Source organism: Polypterus senegalus, chromosome 15 (assembly GCF_016835505.1).
Source record: "Polypterus senegalus isolate Bchr_013 chromosome 15, ASM1683550v1, whole genome shotgun sequence".
Lineage (NCBI taxonomy): Eukaryota > Metazoa > Chordata > Cladistia > Polypteriformes > Polypteridae > Polypterus > Polypterus senegalus.
In genome coordinates this window covers 30,711,337-30,737,095 of record NC_053168.1, presented here as the reverse complement: position 1 = coordinate 30,737,095, position 25,759 = coordinate 30,711,337, and the positions used below count along the sequence as shown (strand labels likewise).

Sequence of the window (25,759 nt, the reverse complement as noted above, 5' to 3'; positions counted from 1 at the left end):
CGTGACCCCCGAGCGGTCGGCGCCCAACTTCTTACAGGGCCGCCGTCCAGCCCTGTCCCTCGCTCTGGAAGGTGAGGGCACAGCGGTGGTCCTCCAGTTTTCAGTCACGGACAATTGTATGTTGCTCTCTCCAAAGTTCCATCTTTTCATTTACTTACAGTCGTATCCTCAAACCCACCCCATTTGGACAACTGTGTCTTTCAGGAAGTGTTCACCCATCAATACATAATTATGCGGCGTATGCTACGTCGCGGGTTGGCTAGTTTAATTTATTTTTTTAAGACTGATCAACAGAACAAGACTCTTTAATGTCAATGTGAAAACAGATTGCTAATTACAAATACAAAACACAAAATAACTGATCATGTAAGTATTCACCTAATTTAATACGACACACCCAAGTCAAAGAATTAGTTCAGGAGATCACCTGTCTGAGGTTTGTATTAAAGATCAGAAACTGAAATCTCTCATTTATAGAAGTATTCCTACTCATAATTCAGTAGTTTGTGGAAGCCCCTTTGGCAATAATTTGAGTCTTCTTGGGTATGTCTTTGTAAGCTTTGTGCCTCTGGATTTGGGCAGTTTATCTTATTCTTCTTATTCTTTCTGGCAGATTCTCTCTCCACAGAGGTTCTATGGGATTTAAATCTAAGCTTTGGCTGGGACTCATGGACAATTGTCCTGAAGCTTCTCCAGAGTGTCATGGCTGTATGCTTTGGGTCGTTGTCGTGTATAAGGTGAACCGTCACCCCAGTCCAAAGTCGCATGGACTCTGCATCAGTGTTTCTTCAAGGACCTTTCTATGTTTGGCTGCATTCATTCCTTTCTTATCTCCCTGTCCCTGCCACTGAGAAGACCCCCCTTAGCAAGGTACAACCACCACCATGTTATATGGTAGGAATGGTATTAGGCAGTTGATGGGCTCTGCTGGTCTTTGCCAGACATAATACTTGCCGTTCTGCCCAAAGAGCTCAATTTTTGTCTTACCAGAGCAGAGAATCTTTCTCTTCATGTTCTCAGAGTTTTTAAAATGCTGCCACATGCCTTTATTCAAGTGTAGCTTCTATCGAGCCACTCTTACCATAAACACCTAACTGATGGAACTCTGTTGAGATGGCTGTCATTTCATCAGGTTCACCTTCCTGACCAAGAATCTCCTTACCCAGATATTCATTTTTTTTACTTTTATTTTTACATTATTAAGTTTGTAACTTAGTTTTTTACTTAGATTAGTCAGAAAACCAATTATAGAAGAGTCCTGATGGCTCCAAACTTCTTCCATTTCACAAAGATTGAGGCCACTGTGCTCCTGTGAACAATCAAAGCTCTACAAATGGTTTTATGGTTTTATCCACTTGTCCTGATCTGCGCCTCACCACAGTTTGATTGCGGAGGTCAACAGACAGTTCATTGGACTTCTGACATGCAGTGTGAAATGTTGAATCTTCTATGCACAGGTACACGTGTGCCTTTCTAAATGACGTCCAATCAATTCAGTTTTGTAAAGAGGTGGACACCAATCAAGTTCTTGACACATCTCAAGGAGAATTAAAGCAAAAAAGGGTGCACCAAACCACAATTCGGAGTTCCACAGCAAAGGGTCTGAATACGTACTTCTATAAATGGGAGATTTCAGTTTTTGATTTAGAATAAATTTGCCAACCTTCCAGAAAAGATGTTTTCACTTTGTCATTATGGGTTATTGAGTGTAGATTGATAGGCAAAAATGGCAAATGTATCCATTCAAAATTAAATCGACAACACAATAAAGTGTGCAGAAAGTGAAGGGCTCTGAATACTTTCTGAATCCACCATAGTCCTCAGAATTCAGACATTCATGGCAGGGTAGCAGATATGCTGTTCTGACACATTTTGAGCAACTGCATGAACATCAGTCATTGAATGTGCTGTTTGATGCAATGAATACAACATTCTGTGTGGTGTTTTCACTGAGCTTAAATCACACAAATCATCCAACAAAGGAATACAGGATATTAACATATTGGTTTGGCCATTTATTATTCTCTTGTTGTGCCCTTTGTATTTCCTTTGCAGTCTGGAGCTGTGTGTCTACATGCAGCTGCCAAGAGGGGCCATACGGCAGTCGTGAAGGCTTTGCTTCAGAAAGGAGCACACGTGGATGCGATAACAAAAGATGGCTACACTGCTTTACACATTGCCGTGCAGTACTGCAAACCCTTGGTCGTGCAGACTCTCTTGGGCTTTGGTGCACAGGTCCAGCTCAAGGGAGGGAAGGTAGGTAGCTAATTTGTCATTAGGTTTACAGATCTGTCATTTTTAGCAGCACATAAGCTCTAAGAGCTAACAAGCAGTGTCTGTTTTGGTGAATATCTATCCATTCATCCACCATCAAATTTTATTAATACTGTCCAAGTTTAAGGCCTCTGGAGGACATCTTGGAGGCACGAGGGCCCTCCCCTTGAAGTAGAGTCTGTCCACTTTACGAGAACACCGAGTCACAAATCAGCCTAACCTGCACATCTTTTGGAGTTGGGAGGAAAAAAATGGAGTACGCAATGAAAAATCCATGCAGACTCAGGAAAAAAAGGCAGACACTCCCAGTAGTGTTTTTTAATTGAAGGAATTCTGCGGGGTCTATCTTTTCGGTGCCTTTGAGAATTTTGAAGGCCAGGATTAGGTCCTCTACTCGGCACAGTAGGCCATGTCCTTAAGTCCTGAGATGCACTTGGTTGTTCTCCGCTGCTCAGCTTCAAGTGCTGCTATGTCTTTTTTGCAGCGTGGTGACCAGAACTGCACATACAGTACTCCAGATGTGGTGTCAATAGTGCATTATATAGTCTGAGCATAACATCAGTCAATTTATATTCAATTTACAATTTCATTTTATTTGCCTTTTTAATAGCTTCCACACATTGTTTAGATGATGAAAATATCATTTCAACATAAACCTCTAAATCCTTTTCAGAGGTGGCTTCCTTTAGGACAGTCTCTCCCATCTTGCATTTAAAACTGCCATTAATTTTGCCTAAGTGTAGCACTTTTACATTGAGCATATGATAGAAAATTGGAAAAAATGTTTAAGAAGACAAAGGTGAAAGTTGTTATAAATATTTTTATAATAAGTTACTGAAGGAAGCTTACTACTTATTTTGGACCGCATCAGGCCCGCTGGCTATTAATGCACAAACGTCACTGGAAACTCCACAAAAGTAGTGCCTTGGCCCAAAGTTGAACTTGGGACTCTGGATCTGTGAAACGGAAGGAAGTGCTAAACAGCTACACCAAGTTTGTTTTTCCAAAATTGTCATGCAGACATATTTTATTCATCTTTCTTTTTCATTTTCTCAGTTATTGCAGTTATTTTACTTCAGACATGGGGTTGTAATAAAGTAGGTGTTAAGATGGGCAGGTAAAAGTGGTTTATGTCAATAAATTAATTAGAAAGAACGCAATAGGTACTCTGTAAGATGGAAGAGAAGACGGTTATTCATTGATTTAAGGTACTGTGAAAAGAACCTTCACTATACTCATGTATGTGAGATATCTGAGAACCGTACAACACACAGTGACTTTGTAATAATAATACATTTTATTTATATAGCGCCTTTCCCATGCTGAAGGCACTTCACAGAATTTAAGAAAGACTGGCAGGGTATACGGTATATAGCAGTGTACAAACCAAATAAATAAATAAAGAAGATTAAGACAGTAAATTCAGAGAAAGCAGACAACATAATTGATGGTCTAGCACACACACATACAGGTTACATGAGCATCTTGACAGAGAGGTAAACTGAGAGAAGGGTAATAAAGTCAAGTAGAGCTAAAAGCTTTCCTGAACAGATGAGTTTTGAGTTGTTTTTTAAAAGAATTCATGGAGTCAGCTGATCTGATTAATTTGGAAGGTCATTCCAGAGTCTGGGCGCTATACAGCTGAAGCCCCTGTCACCCATGGAGTGTAGATTAGTGTGGGGCACAACAAGATTGCCAGAATCAGAGGACCTTAGTGGGTGGACAGGCACATAGTGATGGAGAAGGTCACTGATGTAGTTTGGCGAGGTTATTTAAGGCTTTGTAGGTTATTAGTAGAATTTTATATTCAATCCTGTAAGACACAGGGAGCCAGTGAAGGTGGAGCAGGATGGGTGTGATGTGCTCGCTGCTGCTGGTTTGAGTAAGGACTCTTGCAGCTGAGTTTTGAATAAGCTGGAGCTGTGATATAAGATTAGAAGGGACACCTGCCAGCAGCGAGTTACAATAATCAATGCGGGATGTGATAAAAGCGTGGACAAGTTTCTCAGCATTAGAAAAGGAGAGGAAGGAGCGAACACAGGATATGTTATGGAGGTGAAAGTAAGAAAGTTTCTTAATGTGATTTATGTGGGGAATAAGAAAGGGAGGAATCAAAAATGACACCAAGATTCTTTGCAGTAGAGGCAGGTCTGATGAGATCACCCAAGATGGACTGGGAAGGAGCTCATTTTATTAAGTTGCATTTTAGTCCCAATTTGCAGGAGTTCAGTTTTGTTGCAATTTAATTTTAAAGAGTTCTGCTCCATCCAGGTTTTAATTTCACTAAGGCAGGTTGTGAGCTGAGAAAGCTCTGATGAAGTTCCACTTTTAACATTGAAGTAGAGTTGAGTATCATCTGCATAAAATGATAGCCCAGTCCATAGCTACGAATAATATGGCCAAGGGAAGCATATAAATACAGAAGAGAAGAGGGCCGAGGACAGAGCCCTGAGGAACTCCTTGTGTGACTGGTGCTGAGCTGGATCTGCTGTTGCCAAGACTAACAAACTCTTGCCTATCAGTCAGATAGGACTTGAACCACTGGAGGGCAGTGCCAGAGATACCCAGCATGTTCTCCATTCTGGACAGTAGAATGTCATGTCTGACAGTGTCAAATGCTGCACTGAGGTCTAATAGAATTAATATGCTGGTTTGTCCAGAGTCTGCTGCCATAAGCAAATCATTGGTTACCCGTAGCAGAGCAGTTTCACAGCTGTGCTGCACCCTGAAACCAGACTGAAAGGGTTCCATCAAGTTATTAGTGGTTAAGTAATTGGTGAGCTGGGAGGCTACAACACGCTCAAGAGCTTTTGACAGGAAAGGTAAGTGGGAAATAGGCCGGAAATTGTTAAGATTGTCAGCATCAAGACCAGACTTTTTAACATTGGGGTTACAGAAGCGATTTTAAAAGTGAGCGCACAGAGCCAGTGTCAAGGGATGAGTTTATTATTGTTGTAACAGTCGGGATTATGGCATGAAGGCAGGATTTAAGTAGTGTGCTGGGGATGGGGTCCAGTACACAAGTAGTGGCCTCATCTTACAAAGCAGGTTATTAACAAACGCAGATGTGACTGGTGAGAACTTAGAGAAGGAGCTGGATGGAGTGGGAAAACAGGGAGAGATATAAACAGATGATGTATTTATGTTAGTTGAATTATTTAGATCTTTAATTTTGTTACGGAAAAGTGGAGGAATTCCTCACAGACTTCAGTAGAAGAGGTAGTTGGGCCAGATGCAGGTTGAGTAGTTTATTAACTACAGAAAACAAAACCCTTGGGTTATCGTGGCCACTTTCTATTATTCTGCCATAGTGGGTGTTCTTAGCAGCAGTTAGTGCTTCTCTGTAAGCTCTTTGGTGGTCAGAGAAAGCCTGGATGTGCACGTGAGGCCAGTCTTACGTGACATTCTCTCAAGGCGTCGGCCAGCTGCTTTCATAGATCGCAATTCTGAGTTATACCAAGGAGCTGAACGTTTAAAGGAAACCTCCTTATGTTTTAAAGGAGCTGTTTTATCTAATGCTGAATGAAGGGCTGAGTTATAGTGGTCAACAAGACTATCTAGTGTTGACGGAATAGGTGCAGACAGTAAAAGATCAGAAATGGATCCAGAAAGGATAGAGGGACAGATATTTTTAAGGTTTCTGTAAGAAATTTGTCGTTTACAGGTAAGAGGAGGGAAAGGCAGTGAGACAGTGAAAAATACTGCTTTATGGTCAGAGAGTCCCAAATCAGTGCTGTAGATGTTGGCAACAGATAGTCCAGAAGTGCAGATCAGATCCAATATATGACCACCAGAGTGGGTGGGAAAATCAACATGTTGTGTCAAGTCAAAACAGTCCAGTAAGGATAGGAATTCATTTCTCAGTTTAGATGTAGTAATGTCAATATGGATGTTGAAATCACCAAGAAGGATAATTCTCTGAGAGTAAGAGCTTAGGTGGGTTAAAAGTTCAATCAGATCAGATAAGAAGGATGCATTGTATTTTGGGGGACGATAAAGAACATTGAGTGAGACAGGACCTGATTCCATTATTAGTTTAAGAGCCAGGCACTCAAAAGACAGTGGACAGTCTATTGGGATTCGTTTGATTGCTAGCCCACCTCCTTGTCTAGAGCTGCGAGGTTCTGTATGGAAAGTGAAAACAGGTGGAGTCGCCTCCGTGAGAGACGTAAATTCGTTTGTTTTTTGTCTCCGTTAAACACAGTATATCAAGTTTGGTGTCAGTGATGAGCTCTGACAGCACCAATGCTTTGCCATTAAGAGATCTTGAGTTAAACAGTGCAATATTAGTTAATGAGGCTTCTTTTTGCACAGAGCCGTGATCAGGGTTTATTTCCACATAATGTATATTTGGCACACTGACACTTCTATTTCCAGGGCCATGAGAAGGACGGTTTATTCCTGAGCAAATGCTGCCGGTTGTCTTTTCATTCGCAGCTTGGCGGTGGCGGCGACCTGACCTGCGATGTACATATTTCGGGCGCTGCAAAATACCGGTGTCTTTTAGGATGTTCTAGTCAGACCATTTGCTCTGGACAAACTGTTTAATAAGAAGGAGTTTGTCATGAGAGTATTTTAGCATGATACAGGGCAATGCTTATCTGAAAAGCAGTGGAGAAGCAGCACAGCACAGCGGAACCGGTAGGACAGGCGGGGGTGGTAGCATAGATGAGAGTGGCGAGAGCAAAGCAGCAGAAAGCATAGCAGGAGGAGGTAGCAGGATTTGGAGGTTCCAATACACAGCCACAAACAGTAACGCTTGGTAATTTCAGGCGTGATCGCCCCGGAGCCATAAGCCAGGTTAGTATGAACATCAGATCAGTTTCCAGTCGTAGAGTATTGTAAGATGAAATGGGAGCAGATCAGCATAGTGAATATAATCACGGAGACAGATCATCCCGAGGTCCTAGATCGCCAGGTACAAAGAAATGTTCGTAGGTCTCATCCTGCGATCCACAGACTCAGCTGTTCCCAGTCAAAGTAGAGTCCATAAAATCTGTAAATATACTGCTCACAAAAATTAAAGGAACACTTTTTTTATTGGGCTTGGCATGAAATCAATTAAACCTGTCTGATAATTTTCTGGTTGGTTAAGCAGCTGAGGTCATTGTTAATCACTTTCAGCTGTATTGGTGTTCATGGACTTAACGACAGGTGCACTAAAGTGGCAACAATTAGAAAACCCTCAAAACAGGACTGGTTTTACATGTGGAGGTCATTTCAAGTTTCTCCCTCTTGATCTTTTTTGGCTGGTTTTCCACTCGTGCTAGTTTTGGCTTGAGTAATTATCTCTACTGGCAGTATGAGGCGATTCCTTAACCCTACAGAAGTTGCACAGGTTGTCCAACTTCTCCAGGATGGCACATCCACATGTGCTGCAGCAAGAAGGTTTAATGTGTCTCCCAGCACAATCTCCAGAACATGGAGGAGATTTCAGGAGACTGGCTGTTATTCTCAGAGAGCTGGACAGGGACGTAGAAGGTACTCAACCCATCAGCAGGACCGATACCTGCTCCTTTGTGCAAGGCGGAACAGGCTGAGCACTGCTCGTGCCCTACAGAATGACCTCCAGAGGGCCACTGGTGTGAATGTCTCTACCTAAACAATCAGGAACAGACTTCATGAAGATGGCCTGAGGGCCCGACGTCCTGTAGTGGGCCCTGTGCTCACTGCCTAGCACCATGGAGCTCGACTGGCATTTGCTCAAGAACACCAGAATTGGCAAGTCCGCCACTGGTGCCCTGTACTTTTTACAGACGAGAGCAGGTTCACCCTGAGCAGCTGTGATAGACGTGAAAGAGTCTGGAGAAGACAAGGAGAACAATATGCTGCCTGCAACGTCGTTCAACATGACAGGTTTGGTGGTGGGTCAGTGATGGTCTGGGGAGGCATATCCATGGAGGGACGCACAGACATCTACTGCGTAGGAAATGGTGCTCTGAGTGCCATAAAGTATCGAGATGTAATCCTTGAACCCATTGTCAGACCCTACGCTGGTGCAGTAGGTCCTGGTTTCCTCCTAATGCACGACAATGCCCGGCCTCATGTGGCAAGAGTATGCAGGCAGTACCTGGAGGATGAAGGAATTGAAACAATTGAATGGCCTTCACGATCCCCTGACTTAAACCGAATAGAACATCTGTGGGACATTATATTTCGGTCCATTAGGCGCCGCCAGGTTGCTCCTCAGACTGTACAACAGCTCTGGGATGCCCTCATACACATCTGGGAGGAAATGCCACAAGACACCATCCGTCGTCTCATTAGGAGCATGCCCCGACGTTGTCAAGCATGCATACAAGCTCGTGGGGGCCACACAAGATACTGAAAAGCATTTTGAGTAGCAGAAATTAAGTTTTTGAAAAAATGGACTAGCCTGCCACATCTTCATTTCACTCTGATTTTAGGGTGTCTACACAATTGAGCCCTCTGTAGGCAGAAAACTTTTATTTTCATTAAAAGACTTGGCATCCTTTTGTTCCTAAGACATTGCCCTGTCGTTATTTGTATAGATATCCAACTTCATATTGAGATCTGATGTGTCTAATGTGTTTCTTTAAAGTGTTCCTTTAATTTTTGTGAGCAGTGTATTAAGCCAAATCCATGCAAGTCAAGTCGGCTGTATCCACAAACTATATGTACAATAAAAGAAATAAAACAAGGGTGAGAAAGTGTAGAATTAGGCGAATTTTGCAAAAAGTGTTGTTAACAGGGAGAAGCAGCAGCAACTTGCATGCGCCAGCGTCCCCTCACCTGCAACACTCTAGTAGTAAATTATACTAAAGGGTTAGGACTAGAAATATCAGTGGACTGTCACACCGGTGGGCTGTCGCATTTCTAACTGAACTGAGAGAATTTCATATGTCAATTCAGATTCTGCTCTACTTTGTGGTCATGTATCAGTTTGAGGCCTATTTTGATCTTTAGTGTGCTCGCATATAACAATTAAGAGGTGTAATGACGTCACTGACAATTCCGTACCCAGTGTATAATTTGGTAACATCTCCAAAACGGTCCATGCAAGTATAGATTGATGGATGGCTGGTAACAGTTCACATCCTCTTTACCCTGCTGGCAAGATTCATGTGTTCCAGGAAAAACAACTGCATGCTTGGATGGACAGCTAAAATAAAATAATTTGTAAGATTAGATAACACCATACCTGTGTTTCCAGTGTACGCATTAGTCAGTCTGGACAATATCTGGAGTCTAGTCACAAGATGCCCACATTCTGGTTACAAACTTAGGCTATCCTAATATTTACCATTCTTTTTTCATACTGCTACATTTAAAATTAGACTGTAAATCTACCTTTCTCTTTTGTTTTCAAAAAGTGATTGTTTACCAAGGTTAAATAATAAGTTTGGTTTCTGAGCTATTTTTCTCCCCAGGTATCCTGGAAACCTCACTTTAGGATCTGAATGTCAACCTCATTAACATTGTGACATCTAGTGGCAAACAGAGTATGAGCTTTTTATTGATGTTTCATTTTCTCAGCCTAATGGCAAAATTAATTTGCTAAGCTGGTTCTTTCCTTTAATTTTCTGAGCCCACTTTTTTCAACACACTTACTGGGGTCCAGAGACCGGTAGTGTTAGGTGCAAGGAAAGAACAAGCCTTGGGTGCACTCGGCCATACAGGGTGTGATAAACAAAAGGACGACTGGAGTCCCAAAGAAAAGTTGGGGTGCCAATTGGGCCACCCCGTTTAACGCAATAGTTAAAAAAAACTGAACACAAATAAGAGTTCGGTGGTGCAACAGAAATCAGATTTGTTAAAAGGCTTCTCAGTCAACCAGACGTGTTAGAAAAAGAAGCTGGTCTGAGTGGGTCACTTACAGGGACTTACAGGCATAGTGTGGAGGCTTCTACCTGAAGTGAGGCATCCTTTTCTGGCAGCGTCTCAATTATATAGAGTCTCTGTCCACATGGGCGGGGCTTCTGAACCAAGGGGGTGGAGTTCAGCTTCTTGGTGCTGAGGAGACAAAAAGAGATGACAAGGTTAGCGACTGCGCCCACTATTGTCCTGGGGTGGTGTTAATAATAAAGTTAGGACGGTGATCCTCAGGTGCCCATGCCTGAGAAGGGCCAGTTTAGACATGGCAGGAACATACAAACCCCTCACTGGATTTGACTCTGCTAACCCAGTGGATTCTTGCCAGTCGGTATTGATTTATATTGCTGTTCTGTTAGGGGAGCACTGCACACTTTCACCTGGAGTTTAGAAGGGAGCTATTAACAGTCTTCAGAAAGTATTCAGGCCCCTTCACTTTTTCGCATTTTGCTTTTTTGCAGTCTTCTGTTAAATCATTTTAATACTCAGTAACCCAGGATATATAACAAAGCAAAAACAGGAATTTGAAAATGTCTGGAAATATCTTAAACTTAAAAAACAGAGATCTTATATTGACACAAGTATTTGTTTTTTTTTATTTTTATTAATTTTATTACAATCCATACAAAGCAATCAAGTTTTTACAAAAAGAAAAATTGAGTTAAGAACAGATCGATCCCCACCCTGAGAGAGAGCAAGCAAGCGCGTAAAATTTAAGGCTTGCAAACATACCTAAATTAATAAATTCTCTGTGCTTTATGAACTTATTTTAAAATATTACTGATTAGATCCTGCCATGTTTTGAAAAAAGTCTGTACGGATCCTCTAACTGAGTATTTGATTTTTTCCAATTTCAAATAATATAACACATCGGTTTTTAAAAGAGGAGAGTTTGGGTTCTTCCAGTTTATCAGAATAAGTCTGCGTGCCAAGAGCGTAGTGAATGCAATCACAATTTGTTTGTCTTTAAGCCTCTCTAGAAGAACCCCAAACACAGCTGTTAATGGGTTAGGAGGGATTGTGAGTCCAAGGCTATCTGAAAGGTAATTCAAAATCTTTGTCCAGAATAATGTTAATTTGGTGCAGGCCCAGAACATGTGACCCAGTGAGGCTGGGACTTGATTGCAGCGTTCGCAGGTTGGATCATGCCCTGGAAACATTTTGGAGAGTTTTAGACGAGACAGATGTGCTCGATATATAATTTTAAGTTGTATAATTGTGTGCTTTGCGCATATGGAGCTCAAGTGAATTCTCCGCATTGCTACTTTCCACTCCTTTTCTGATATATTAATTGAGAGATCTTTTTCCCAATGTTCTCTTGGATCTTTGAAAGGGAGGGATTGTAAAATGATTTTATATATTGTAGAGATGGATTCTAAATCCTTGAGATTGAGCAATATTTTTTCTAGCATGGATGAGGGTGCAAGATGAGGAAAATCTGGAAGGTTCTGTTTAACAAAGTTTCTGATTTGAAGATACTGAAAGAAATGTGCAGCTGGAATGTTAAATTTGGAATGTAATTGTTCATAGGATGCAAAGACGTTGTCTATATAAAGATCTCTAAGCAAGTTAATTCCAATTTTTTTCCAGATATTAAAAACTGCATATGTTTGTGAAGGTTGAAAGAGATGATTCTCTTGCAGTGGTGCCACAGATAGAAGCTTCTCCGTCTTAAAATACTTTCTGCATTGGTTCCAGATTCTAAGTGAGTGGAGTGCAATTGGGTTATTAGTGTATTGCCGATAACGTGTGTTTATTGGAGCGCAGAGCAAGGAATACAAAGAAGTACTGCAGGATTTTACTTCTATTGCGGTCCATGCCTGTGTATGTTCTTCTATTTCTGTCCAGGTTCTTATCGCCTGTATATTTGCTGCCCAGTAATAACACAAGTATTTGGACCATATACTCAGTACTTGGTTGAACCGTATTTCTCAGCGATTAAGGACTGGAGTCTTCTTGGGTATGCTTAGAACACTTGGATTTGTGAATTTTCTGCAAATTCTTTTCTGCAGATCCTCTCTAGCTCTGTCATGTTAGATGGAGACCATTGTTGGACAGCTATTTTCAGGCTATTGCTGAGCCACTCAAGGACATTCCCAGAGGTGTCCCTAATCCACTTCTGTTTGTGCTAAGGGTTATTGTCATGTTGGAAGGTGAACCTCTTGCCAGTCTCAGGTCCAGTGCTCTTGGGAAGGTTTTCATTAAGTATATATTTGCACTGTTCACCGTTCAGCTTTCCCTCAACCCTGTCCAGTCTTCTAGCCTCTGCTCCTGGAACACACCCCCCACAGCTCGATTCTGATGCCATCATGCTTAAATGTTGAAATTGTATTTGCACAGGTGCTAAACAGTGCCTGGTTTCCTCCAGACATGATGCTAATCTTAGCTTCATCACACTGAGAATCTTGTTTCTTACAGTTTCAGTGTCCTTTAGGTATCTTGTTTGCAAACTCCAAGGGAACATTCATGTGTTTTTTTTACTAAAGAGACGCTTCTGATTGATAACTCTGTCATAAAGCCCAGATTGGTGGAGCATTGCAATGGTGGTTGTCTTTCTGGAAGTTTCTCTCATCTTCACATATGTTCTCTGGAGTTCAGCCACAGTAACCATTAGGTTTTTGGTCACCTCTGTTGCAATGGCTCTTCTCCCTCGATTGCTCAGTTTGGCCGGGCATTAAGCTTCAGACAGACTTGGTTGTTCCAAACTTCTTAGATTTAAGACTTATGGAGGATGATCTTCTCTTGGGGACCATCAATGCTGTACAAATTGTTTTGTAGCCTTCATTAGAAGATCTGTGATTCGGCACAATCCTGTCTTTAAGCTCTGCAGGCAATTCCTTTGACCTTATGACTTGGTTTTGCTCTAATAGACATTGGCATCTGTGAGACCTTCTTTAGAGACAGCTGGGCACCTTTCCTAATCATGCCCAATCAATTGAATTGTCAACTGGTAGACTCTAAACATGATGTAGAAACATCTCAATAACGATCAATAGAAGGGGATTCACCTAAGTCAAATTTCAACTGTATGAACATGAGTAACTGATCAGCCCTGAATAGGTAGCAAGCCCATCAACGGTGGGGAAAATGAACCTTACAGCCACACCAGAACAGTCCAAAGTTACTAGTTAATCAGCTTTAGAAAGAACATGCAAACTCCACACAGACGAAGACTGGTCAGGAATTCCTTTATAGTCCCGTGGAGGGTTGAGGCCAACTCTGTTGTGCTGCCTGTATCAATTATTTTAGTAGTGTTTTTAATTTAGTTGAATCCTATGTTATTTTTGCAGGCCCAGGAAACACCATTACATATTGCTGCCCATGTGAAGGAGGGTGAGAAAGTAGCAGAAATGCTGTTGAAGAGTGGTGCTGATGTCAATGCCGAGCAAGAGGTATGAAGGAATTGATTTCAGTCACATTAAGTGAAGTTCAAATAAATAAATACATAAAACTTGATCACAGTAGTATAGTTATGACAATCAAAAGCCATCTCTTTTATAAAAAGTAAAATTTAAATTAATTATTAAATAAATACTTGAACTTTTATAGGGCTGCTGTCTCTTTTTTTGTTGCATTTAAATGTATTTAACTCTAATAACATATGTTTGCAGCGTACAATAAATCAATGAAGTCATAGTGTTGTCCTAAAGTGTATGGTTACATAAAAATGGAAGCCTATTAGCTGGGAAGTTGCATTAAAAGCTGGTCCACATTATTGAACATTCCTTCGGTGTAAAAAGCATCTTGACAACTGGTCGACACTGCTGCTTTAAGCTCTAATTCCATATGACAATGTTCAATATCATTTTAGAAGCTTGTTTTTTCTTTATTCAGTTGATGGTCTAGTTGATAGGTTCTTAAACTATGGGTCCTATCCAATTTTGGGTAACATGTTGTCTGAGTTTAGGATGTGCAGAGTCATGATTCACAATTGTACTCATGGGAAATGGTCGCGTATGGTTTGTAGAGTTCCTTGATATGGCTTACCACAGGCAGTTTAAGCAAATGACATTGCTTTGTTATGACCTTTGGCGACAATTCTGCAAGGGGTACCAACCACCAGTGGGGCGACTGTTGGTGACAATTCTGGGTCAAAAAGATACAAAGAAGACAAAATTGGCTCGCAAAACAATAAAATTTAAGAAACACTGCTGTGGTTTATAAGCTAAATGAACAATCGTGCAATAAGTTCTTTTTATATCCTTGACCAGCTTCCTATCTTGCTATATGGTTGTGAGACATTAACGCTATCCAGTGACCTGAGACGAAGACTGGACTCCTTCAGTACTGTGTTTCTTTGGAGAATCCTTGGGTACTGCTGGTTTGACTTTGTTTTGAACAACTGATTGTTCATTGAGTCCCAAATGTGGCACATTTCCTGCATTGTGTGCTTAGTTATGGCACTAGGGCCATGTGGCATGATTCCCCGAAGGTGATCTGGCTCACAGGATCCTCATTGTTGAGGACCCGAGTGGCTGGACCAGGCCAAGGGGACACCCACGTAACACCTGGCTATGGCAGATAGAGGGTGGGACTGGACCACGTGTCTGCCAACCAGGATACCAAGCTGTCTCATCTTGTGGTGGGTGCTGCAATGTGCTATTACCAGTGCATGCTCCCCAACCTGACCTGACCTGACCAGCATATATGTCTGTCCATTACAAAGAAGAATTATTCACTGACAGAATAGAATGGAGACACTGAGCAGAATTAATTATCGAGTAGGGGTTAAGTAAACTTGAAATGAAATGTTTGTGAGAGTAAAACTAATCTGAAGATCTAAACAAATAAAAAAAAAAACACTTGAAAATCTTTTATTTGATTGTATTCTCTGCCAAAGTGTGAAGAGACAATCTTTCACAGATTTGAAGTTCAGGCAAGAATTAAAAATGAGAATATGAATACAGTTTTGACACAAACAGGCTGTTCAGCCCAATCCTATACACTCAGTTTCTCCACAATAACATCAAGTAGAGTTTTGAAGATTCATAACATTGTGATCTCCACCACACTACTTGGGAATTTAATCAGTCCTTAATTTAATCGATCTGTCAAGGATTCTTTGCATGAAGAAAAACTTTCTGAAGTTTTGCATCTGTGTTTCAAGTAACAACTGGACTTCATCATACTAATTCCGTTCATAATTTTTAACACTTTAATCGAGTCACCTCTTAGGGTGGAGAAGAGTGTCAGGAGTAATTTGTGACAGACGGGTATCAGCAAGAGTGAAAGGGAAGGTCTACAGGACGGTAGTGAGACCAGCTTTATTATATGGGCTGGAGACGGTGGCGCTGACTAGAAAGGAGACAGAGCAGGAGGTGGCAGAGTTAAAGATGCAAAGATTTGCATTGGGTGTGATGAGGATGAATAGGATTAGAAATGAGGACATTAGAGGGTCAGCTCAGGTTGGATGGTTGGGAGACAAAGTCAGAAAGGCAAGACTGCGTTGGTTTGGACATGTGCAGAGAAGAGATGATGAGTATATTGGGAGAAGGATGCTAAGGATAGAGCTACCAGGGAAGAGGAAAAGAGGAAGGCCTAAGAGAAGGTTTATGGATGTGGTGAGTGAAGACATGCAGGTGATGGTGTAACAGAGCAAGATGTAGAGGACAGAAAGATATGGAAAAAGATGATCCGCTGTGGCGACCCCTAACGGGAGCAGCTGAAAAAAAAAGAAGAAGAAGAAAAATCGAGACACCTCTTAATCTCCATTTGCTTAAACTGAAAAGGATCAACGCCTTCAATCTTTTTTTATACCTCCTACCTTTCAGTCCCAGAATCAGCCTAGTTGCTCTCCTCTGGACTTTCTCCAGTGCTGTTATTTAATTTCCGAAATATGGAGATCAAAATGCACATGATGCTCTAAAGGAGGCCCTCACCAGTGCATTATGTGACTTAAGTGTAACCTAATTTGACTTGGACTCCACACATCGTGAGACGTACTGTATAACCTAATGTCTCATTAGCCTTCTTTATCACTTCTGTACATTATCTTGATATAAACAATAATGTGTCCACCATGACTCCTAGTTCTTTCTTATAAGGTGTACTTTCAAATTTCAAATCTATATATTTAAATGTGCTGTATGTATTCTATGTATTCAAATCTAACATTTTAATATGTAGCACTTTACATTTACTTGTGTTACATTTCATTTGACACAAATCTTCCCAAATCAGAACTCTTTCCAGGTCCCTCTGTAGTTAAAATTGATTGATTTTGCTATATCTGCCTGCCCTTCCACCCAGTGTCATTTCTGAATTTGAGGAATGTCTTGTTTGTATTCTTCTCCAGACTGTTGCCCTAATTCCAGGGGGACATCATTTTCAACAAGAAGGTTACACATACTGTAAGCATTCACATGATTTATTACTGTTTCATTTTTCCTCAGAATGGGGAAACAGCCATGCACATTGCTGCCCGCTATGGAAACCTTAAAATGATGCAGGCCCTTATAGAAGAAGGAGGAGACGTGACCTCGCAGTCTAAGGTATCCGTTGCAATACAACTTATATCAAGAGGTTAATCTATTATGACATTATTTAAAATGAAATATTCCATAGGTTGACTGTGGAGTCTGGCATAAGGATATTCTGATCCAAAAAACAGATAGATAGATAGATAGATAGATAGATAGATAGATAGATAGATAGATAGATAGATAGATAGATAGATAGATAGATAGAATGTCCATGAACCTTAAGGCAGAGAGTACTTTATTTCTCTCAATGGGAAATTTAGGGGGAAATTCCACAAATAACTTTGTGGAAAAGTGTTTCAAATTATTAAATATTGATTCAAGGCAAAGAAGTTTTATGTTATTACTAAATTATTGATTGCTATTTTAAGTGATAACATTTTACTTGCATGTCAATTTCTAGTATGGGAAAGAGAAAACACTTAGTCAGACATGTTGTAATATACAGAGCTGCATTTAAGGGAATTCTACCCTGTCCGGTAAGAAAAAGCTGTTGGCAGATGGCCGGCTCTCTTCTTCCAAGCGTTTGTGGTGAGAAGGTTCAGGAGTAGTAAGAGGTGCTGGTTAGAGCAGTTGTGGTCTTGCTGATTTATTGCTTCACAAAGGACAGTATAATCCAAAATGCACAAATACCTAAAAAATGTATTTTTAATTGTAGGCTGGTGAGAACCCGCTTCATATCGCAGTACGTCACTGTCATGCTCATGTTGTGGAAGAGATTCTTACTTACCTTGCTAGTGAAAAGTCCCTGATGGAGGCAGTTGTCTGTGTAAATCAGGAGAACAAGGTAAATCATTTATTATAGCAAACAAAAATAATGTAATACATGAATCAAGACAAATCCCATGCAGATGAAGGGTTTTAACAGAGTGAATAAAAAGCTAGAATTTGAGCAATAGTGAATAGGACCAGAGCTCTATTTCCCTCTGCAGCCGTCTCATCTGTATCTCCATACTGCTCTGGTGTAATGTCACATAATAAGGCATCTCCAACTGCATTCGCCAGATTCATATTAGATAGCATTCTTGTGAAATGTCCCCCTTCTTGTGCACTCACACTCTGCTGGTGACCATCAATCCACTTCACCTCTGCCTTGAGGGTGGACCTTTTTATTTTATATTAAATATGAGGCATGGTGCGGCTGGTGGAGCTCACCGCATTCACGATAGCAATAACCTGATGCCGTATGACATATTTACACTTGTTGGTGACAAGGTTCTTTTTGCGTCTGTACTTCAGAGGCAAGAACTCCTATCTCAAAGTCTTCAAAGTTTTACTTTTTCTTTTCTGTTGTCCCCATTGGTTCACATTACAGGAAAATCAATTCACTCTATTGGTGCGAGGTTGAACATGGTCCATATATGATTGTTTCGGGGTGGAAACCGGGTGGAGTTTGAGGTGCATTCACATGTACAGTACAGGCCAAAAGTTTGGACACACCTCCTCATTCAATGTGTTTTCTTTATTTTCATGACCATTTACATTGGTAGATTCTCACTGAAGGCATCAAAACTATGAATGAGCACATGTGGAGTTATGTACTTAACAAAAAAAGGTGAAATAACTGAAAACATGTTTTATATTCTAGTTTCTTCAAAATAGCCACCCTTTGCTCTGATTACTGCTTTGCACACTCTTGGCATTCTCTCGATGAGCTTCAACAGGTAGTCACCTGAAATGGTTTTCACTTCACAGGTGTGCCTTATCAGGGTCATTTAGTGGAATTTCTTGCTTTATCAACGGGGTTGGGACCAGCAGTTGTGTTGTGCAGAAGTCAGGTTAGTTGGACGATCATTTATTTTTCAACAGGACAATGACCCCAAACACACCTCCAGGCTGTGTAAGGGCTATTTGACCAAGAAGGAGAGTGATGGAGTGCTGTAAATGGTCATGAAAATAAAGAAAACACATTGAATGAGGAGGTGTGTCCAAACTTTTGGCCTGTACTGTACACATTTACAAGCTGATTTTGATTTACAAAAGGTAAATTGCGTACTAAAGTGTGCTCATCAGATTTTATCAATTGCATTTTTTTCTTTGGCGCATGCATTTTCCTGCTTTAATGGACGGCATGCAGGAACTGGCATCTTGGTTGGGAGGCCAGGACTAGGGAAGACAATTTATTCAGGACATTTTCTTCCCCAGAACACTGGGTGGCAGCGTCCTTCGGTTGTGGTACCTCTACAGATACCCACAGAACATCTTGGGAACTGCAGTCCCATAGAAAGAGCCTTGATAGGTTCTGTGGGTGCTGCCAGGGGGTGCTGCAGGGATTCATGTTTCCTGGTTTGTAGGGCTTCAGCCATACCTAGAAGTGTTTCCGAGGGACAATCTTTTGTATTCCTGGGTTCTGTATAAAAGAAGCAGCCCTGCTCCAGTATTTTGAGTCGGGGGGAAGTAGACGAAGCTTGCCTGGAGGAGTGGAAGGAAAGAAGGAAAATGGAAGAGTTGTACTGGGTGTGGTATGCTTATTGAAGCCTTTACAGAAGGCATTTAGTTAATTAAAACCTTTCATCTGAATTGGAACTGTGTCCATGTACTTGTGTCTAGAGATTGAGGTGCTGCAACCCCCCTGGTGGTCACACCGTATTTTGGCGTACGAACACTTTCACGCTGAAATTCATGAAAAGTTTTTTAAATGTGACCCCAATAATGTATAACGTTATTAATAAACATATATATATATATTTTTTTTTTTCCTAATTTATTTTAACAGCTTATCCTTTTCCTTTTGTAGGAAGGAGAGACCCCATTGCATCTAGCAGCTGAGATTAAGAAGGATATGATCCACTTTGAACATGAGGACATCAAAATCATTGAAATATTAATGGAGTATGATGTCGACATAACAGCAGCTACCAAACTGGTAACATATTTAAACAAATGTGAGAGATTGTGTACAGCTTACCCTAAAATTCCCGAAATATTTTAGGCCCAGAAACTGTTGAGAAAAATTCAGTTTCTAATATGATATCATCTTGAAGCATTGTGAGTTTTACTATTTTATTTATTATTATATAATACATTTGCTGTTTACTATTTTATTTATTATTATATAACTAGCTGTGTAAGCCTGTGCTGTTTAAAGCTTGGGCTGCTAGAAACTATTGAAATCGTCAGAAAAAAATTGAAATGCAGAGTCGGCGGTTTTGTTTTGCGGACACCCCCCTTGTCTATCAGCAGCTAAGCGAGTTTCTCTCATTTGTTGTTTCTCGGTGGTTTCAATTTGGCGACAGAGTCGCTTTCTTTCAGCTTAATGCTGTAGCCTCGCACTTCTTTCTTCTTCCGACTTGTTAACTTGGAGCCGCCTTGCTGGCTGTTTGAGTTTCATGGTGTAGCCTCGCACTTCTGGGCCAGACAGACAGACACACACACTTCCACGCGCAGACGTATATATATATAAGATGTTGTCATGCAATCATCTCATGTGTGAATATCTAATTCTTTGTGTTTGTAGACTTGGGAAACTCCACTTCATTATTCTGCTCGAGTGGGGAATGCTGATGTCCTTCTTGAAATGTTAAAGAATTTCCGATCCCACCAACTGCAGCAAGTTATCAATAAGCAAGCTAAAGTATGATATCTATTAAAATGATTATTTTATACTGAAAATGTATTTTGAATGCATGACTTGTGTTTCAGCAACAGTTCCATTGCTTTCTTTCTGAATTAAAAGATGCAATAAGAAGTCAAGCAAAATGACATCTTTTTTTGGATAACTGAACAGATTACAATAAGCAGGCTTTTGAGACAACTAAGGCTCCTTTCTCAGGCAGGTTGTAATCTAAAGATTAATAATTAAAAGTTAGTGTAATTAATCAATTGTTACTTATAATATATATAATTAATTAACAAATTAATTAATTGTAATAATTAAAAGTAAAATTGTAATTAAAAGATTAAAATTGTTGCTGGGTACAGCTGTACAAAAGGGAAAATGTGGTGTGCCATCTGGATCATCCTGTTTAAAGTCCAAAATAATAGCAAAAAATAAACACTTTTCCGCATATGTGTCCCACAAAATCAGGGCTAAAAATCAAATTAAATCAATCGGCTGTTTAGCCATAAGTTAGGTTAGCTCCATCCGGCAGGAAGCGCTTGTCAAAAATGACCTCTCCTTCTGAGAAGCTTGGGCTTTCATAGAGAGTGAAACAGGAAGGGGCGGAGTCAGTTAACCCTCACTGGGCAGTCTCTCTGCACTGTGGAGAGTGAAGGAGATGGCAGTGTCAGTAACAGCGCCCCCTCGATAGAGCCTGTAAGGAGATCCTCTGAAGTACGTGCTTGACAAAGTATATTGTAATGAAATAATTGTGCATTTGGACTCTCTGTTTTTGTGTTCAATTTAGTGAGTAGACTATCATATCCTACTATATCTACTGTAGAAGGCAAATATGAAATGAATACTGTTATCATCCATCCATTTTCCAACCCACTGAATCCAAACACAGGGTCACAGGGGTCTGCTGGAGCCAATCCCAGCCAACACAGGGCACAAGGCAGGAAACAATCCCAGGCAGGGTGCCAACCCACCACAGGACACACACAAACACACCAAGACCAATTTAGAATCACCAATCCACCTAACCTGCATGTCTTTGGACTGTGGGACCAATTGATAATGAACTACTAGGTTTTTACCCATGAATTATAATTCTACAAAAACCCAATTAATAAAAAAGGTTTTGCATTTATTTACAACCATAAAGGAACAGGAATGCTAGAGAAGAAGATTGTAGGTATTCATCATGGTACATCGATTAAGTGGCCACTTTTTAATAAGGTGTCTACTTTACCAAACAGCCAGTATTTATCAAGGGGTCATCTCAGGAAGATTTTAAAAGTGTAGCACAGACATGCTGTCCTTTACTTGTTCCTCATTAGCATAAACTATCCGTCAAATGTCTGGGCACACCAGAAATTGTAATGCCTTTAATGTAAATGGATGCCTTTTAATATCAACATACCTTTCAATTGATTTAAAAATACTGCCAAAGTATTACTAGTGTTGGCAATGGCTATTACTGCTTGAAATGACTGATTTATAATTTATTATTCATATCTGACTGCAAAGCCCCATTTTCAGCAGCCATTCCTTCAGACTCCTAATGGTCAACTGCATTAGCTTATCCTGAATTATTCATATCTAAATGTCAATTAGTTATTATAGAAACCTTTATAATTGCTTTAGCATTACATACAAAGGATTTGTAAGGTGTTTCTTTCTCTGCACACTCTGATGTCCTTCTCCTCTTATGGGCCGCATTCTTCCTTTTTCTACCCTGGGTCTTCTCTCAAGACAGTAACAGACACCATTGAATGAAATATTCAGTTTCTTAGCAGTCTGTCACATGGAATAACCTTCATCCTGCAAACAAACAATAGACTGACATTTTTCCATTTCATTTTGGTTCTTTCTTAAACCCAGAATTGAACTTTAGGAATGCCAGTAGCTTGCAATGCTAATGCAACTAGAAAAGGATTCTCTAATAACGTATTCACATTTAAAATGACTAATTAAGGATTTGGCTAAGGGCGTTGACCATAAGGACACTGAAGGAACTGCTGCTGAAAATGGGGCTTTACAGTCACATGTGAATAATAAATTATAAATCAGGTATTTCAAGCAGTAATAACCATTTGTAACACAATAATGTCATGGCTATATTTGTTAAATAATTTAATGCTATCTTCTTAAAAAGGTATACATTTCTATCAAAAACATGAAAATATCTGGGTGTGTCCAGACTTTTGACTGACAGTGTATATCAAGAGGCTCTTTGTTTGCCACCAAAACTAATTCCACACCTTCATTCTGTCATCACTGTCCAACATTGTTGATGCTAACCAGTTGAGCCTATCAGCTCCGGGTATGTTTGCCACATCCTGTTCCTTTGGTCAGCTTAAAAGATCAGAAAATGGAATTGATCACATCAAGCAACATTTTTCCTAGATTTTCTAGTATACAACATTTTTTAACCCACTGCAGGCATCATTTTTATTGTAGCTGACAGCTTTCCACTGTGGTCATGGATTTCTGCCTACCATACCACATCTGTGACAAGAACGCCTGTTCTGTGTGCACTGAGACACTTCTATATGAACTACTTTTGTACTCAACTGTCGGAAGGACAACTGTGAATACTCATAAATGTGAGCGTCCTTTTCATTGACATACTTGGGGTAGCCTGTTCCCAGTATATCAGTGACGCTATCATGTTTGAAAGCCCTTTATTACTGCTGTTCCTGCCAGCATGTTAGTCACCCATCACCATGTCTGATTCAAACCTATCTTCTTGATCATTCTTCATCTTAGTAGCATGTGCAAACAACATCCATAGGTGCTTGTCTACCTACTTTAAAGAGCATTTACGTGGTGGCTAACTAGATACTTAATTGAAGGGGAAGAGTAGGTGTACCTAATAAAATGGCCACTCAGTGTAAAGTTGCAACTCAGGCAGTTTGCTACAAGGCCTCTTTAAAAAGTCTTTAAATTGTATTTAAGAGATGATAAGCTTTTTATATTTGTTTAATGTGTTCTGATGCCCTATATGGTAGGTAACCACAGGATAGTAAGAGTATAATGCGAATAATTAATTTATGTAAAATGTGAAATTTGAGTTCCAACACATAAAGACTAGAAGCTAAAGGAATGTCCAAATAGCTCTATTTTTTTGCATTTTTAGAATGGTTGGTCTCCTTTGTTAATGGCAGCAGAGCGTGGCCACACAGAAATTGTTAAGATCTTGTTGCAGAATCATGCCAGAGTGGATGTCTTTGATGAGGTAAGTTGAAGACACTAAAATGTCTCTTTTTCATGTAAATTCTGTAACAGTTAAGACATATACATTTGATTCATTTAATTCCATTTGAACCAGAATTTAACAATTTACATTAACTGCTGTGTATTTGTAATTTTGTTCAAATTCCTGACTAGTTACTGTGGGCTCCACAAACCCAAAAGTTATCTGAAATTACAGGCCTCAAGACCCCACTTAGCAACAAGGTGAGCCTTACGGATAAAAATCTAAGCAGGCCGTCAAACTGTACTGACTAAACAAAGGAGGTGAAGCCTTCTAAATCATAAAAACTCAGTGACGGAACAGGGAACCATGTAAACCCCTGGCCCGCATTAACAAAACAGTGATTCTTTAATACTAAAGCTTTTATTTTTCAAAAAAATTCAGAAAAGGCAAAACAAAAATTTATTTAAAAATGTATGCTTTAAAAAGGCAAACCAAAGTATGGAAAGCCAGGCCACAGTCTTGGTGTTAATCCTTTCAACAAGCCAAAGTCCAAACACCAGAGGATCAGAACAAAGAGCTTACAAAGGTAAAAAAATTGTATTCAAAACAGGAGCCAAAAGACAGAAGTAAGAACTAATGTAGGAACATCTTACGATCTGCTGGGGCTCTCAAATAGGACAGAGGATGGATGACTAGCTGTAAAGTCAGGAAGTCCCACTACACAGACTCCACATCGAGAGAACAAACAACAGAGAAAGTAGCACATAAATGGAAATACGAACTAAATACATAAACAAAAATGAATAAAATACTCAATGTATTGCTTCCAATTTAAGGCACTCTTTTTTCGTACATTCAATTTTTAACATTGGGGTGCATCTTAGATTCAAGGAATTTCATTGTCACACCTCATAACACTTTATGCAGTTAAACAGATATAGGAAATGAGGTTGTGTGGACTTGTGAAAGAGGGAGCAGTTTGGTGCAAACAGGGCTGTGAAATCCATAGAATTCTTTCTGCACATTATGGAGACAAAGATTTAACCCGTTGGAGTGTTTAATAATGGATTGAGAAATTGATAAATTGTTAAACATGAAGAAGAAGTGGAGTTCCTGTCCACATCCACTACTGACAATAATTCAACTCAGTACCATGATTCTGATGACCTAATGAGGATTTCAACCCCTGGTACACATTCAGCCCATAAAAAGCGGATCACTACTTGCCACTCTCCTTTGGTGCAAACAGAGAGTGGAGCAGCCATGTTTACTCCTGGAAAACAACATGAGAAACTAACTGATCAAGGTCGAAACGTTATCAGTGTGAACACAGACACACAAGGGTTTCAAGAGAAAGCTGCACAGTGTGATCCAAATAACTTCACAAAACAAAAATAAAGATTTGGGGACCGTCCCCGTATATAGTCGTCAGACAATAAGAAAAGAATTGATTCAGAGTCTTTTGAAAAGTACAATGAACAATTTACTGTTTTTCAAAATGGTGGTTATATAGCAAGTAATAGACATGTGACAGGAAACGGTTGGCAAGGTGGTGATGTGGCAACAGGAACCGGAAGTGATGTGTTTTGTGGGAGCCGGAAGTGGCGTCATCAAAGGTGGCCGGAAGTGATGTCACCACGGCCATTTTGGAACCCGGAAGTTGTGGAACTTAGATTTCTTTGTGTTTTCTGTTGATGAGAAAAAAGAGTTCAGGTAAGTACCATGTGACAACCCCTTATCTCGCGATGTTTTACTCACCTTTAGGCTCTTTGACTGCCTCCTAATCGCCTATGTGTGACAACAGCCAACCAAAAACAAAATGATCACGAAAGCGGGGATACGCATTGCCTTACCCTCATATGTGCAGTCAGTTTCGAGTAGCCACTGGAGACGGCATTGACTCACACTGACATGGAGAGAACATGCACAATCCACACAGTGACTGACCAGTCTGGAGCTGTGAGGCAGCACCCATAAACACCGTGCCCTGTTCAAGCCAATAAGAACAATATACCCAATTTTATGGACCCTGTCTCTGTGTTTTGATTCTTGATCCCGCTTAACTGTTTTTCTTTTTAAAATAACTGAATTTCATTGTTTTGCTTTTTATATGTTTCAAGCATGGTAAAGCAGCCCTCCACTTAGCTGCAGAGAATGGCAACAAAGAGATTGCTGACATCCTACTGCAACATAAAGCATTTGTCAATGCTAAGACTAAGTTAGGACTTACACCCCTGCACTTAGCAGCACAGAATGGATACAACAGGCTTGTCAAATTACTGGTGGAGACACACATGGCCAGCATTGATGTCCTGTCTCTGGTGAGTACGGCCATTTCAAGTGATGAGCCTCCATATTAATGGACATGCTGTCCCTCTTTGTTGGTGCTGCAGTGTATTCACGTCAAATGATTGTGGCTTAAAATGTGTC

At 40.3% G+C, this 25,759-nt stretch overlaps 1 protein-coding gene across 2 annotated transcripts in view; it reads left to right on the top strand.

The window, feature by feature from the left end:
* The window catches only part of trpn1 (transient receptor potential cation channel, subfamily N, member 1), a 110,780-nt gene that overhangs the window by 51,103 nt on the left and 33,918 nt on the right, over nt 1-25,759 (top strand). For both annotated transcript variants that reach the window (XM_039737390.1, XM_039737389.1), the window contains 8 exons: nt 2,056-2,256; nt 13,398-13,499; nt 16,500-16,598; nt 17,245-17,373; nt 19,324-19,452; nt 20,044-20,160; nt 23,270-23,368; nt 25,450-25,650. In XM_039737390.1, coding sequence (XP_039593324.1) covers nt 2,056-2,256; nt 13,398-13,499; nt 16,500-16,598; nt 17,245-17,373; nt 19,324-19,452; nt 20,044-20,160; nt 23,270-23,368; nt 25,450-25,650 — 1,077 coding nt within the window. The remainder of the gene's footprint in view (nt 1-2,055; nt 2,257-13,397; nt 13,500-16,499; nt 16,599-17,244; nt 17,374-19,323; nt 19,453-20,043; nt 20,161-23,269; nt 23,369-25,449; nt 25,651-25,759) is intronic.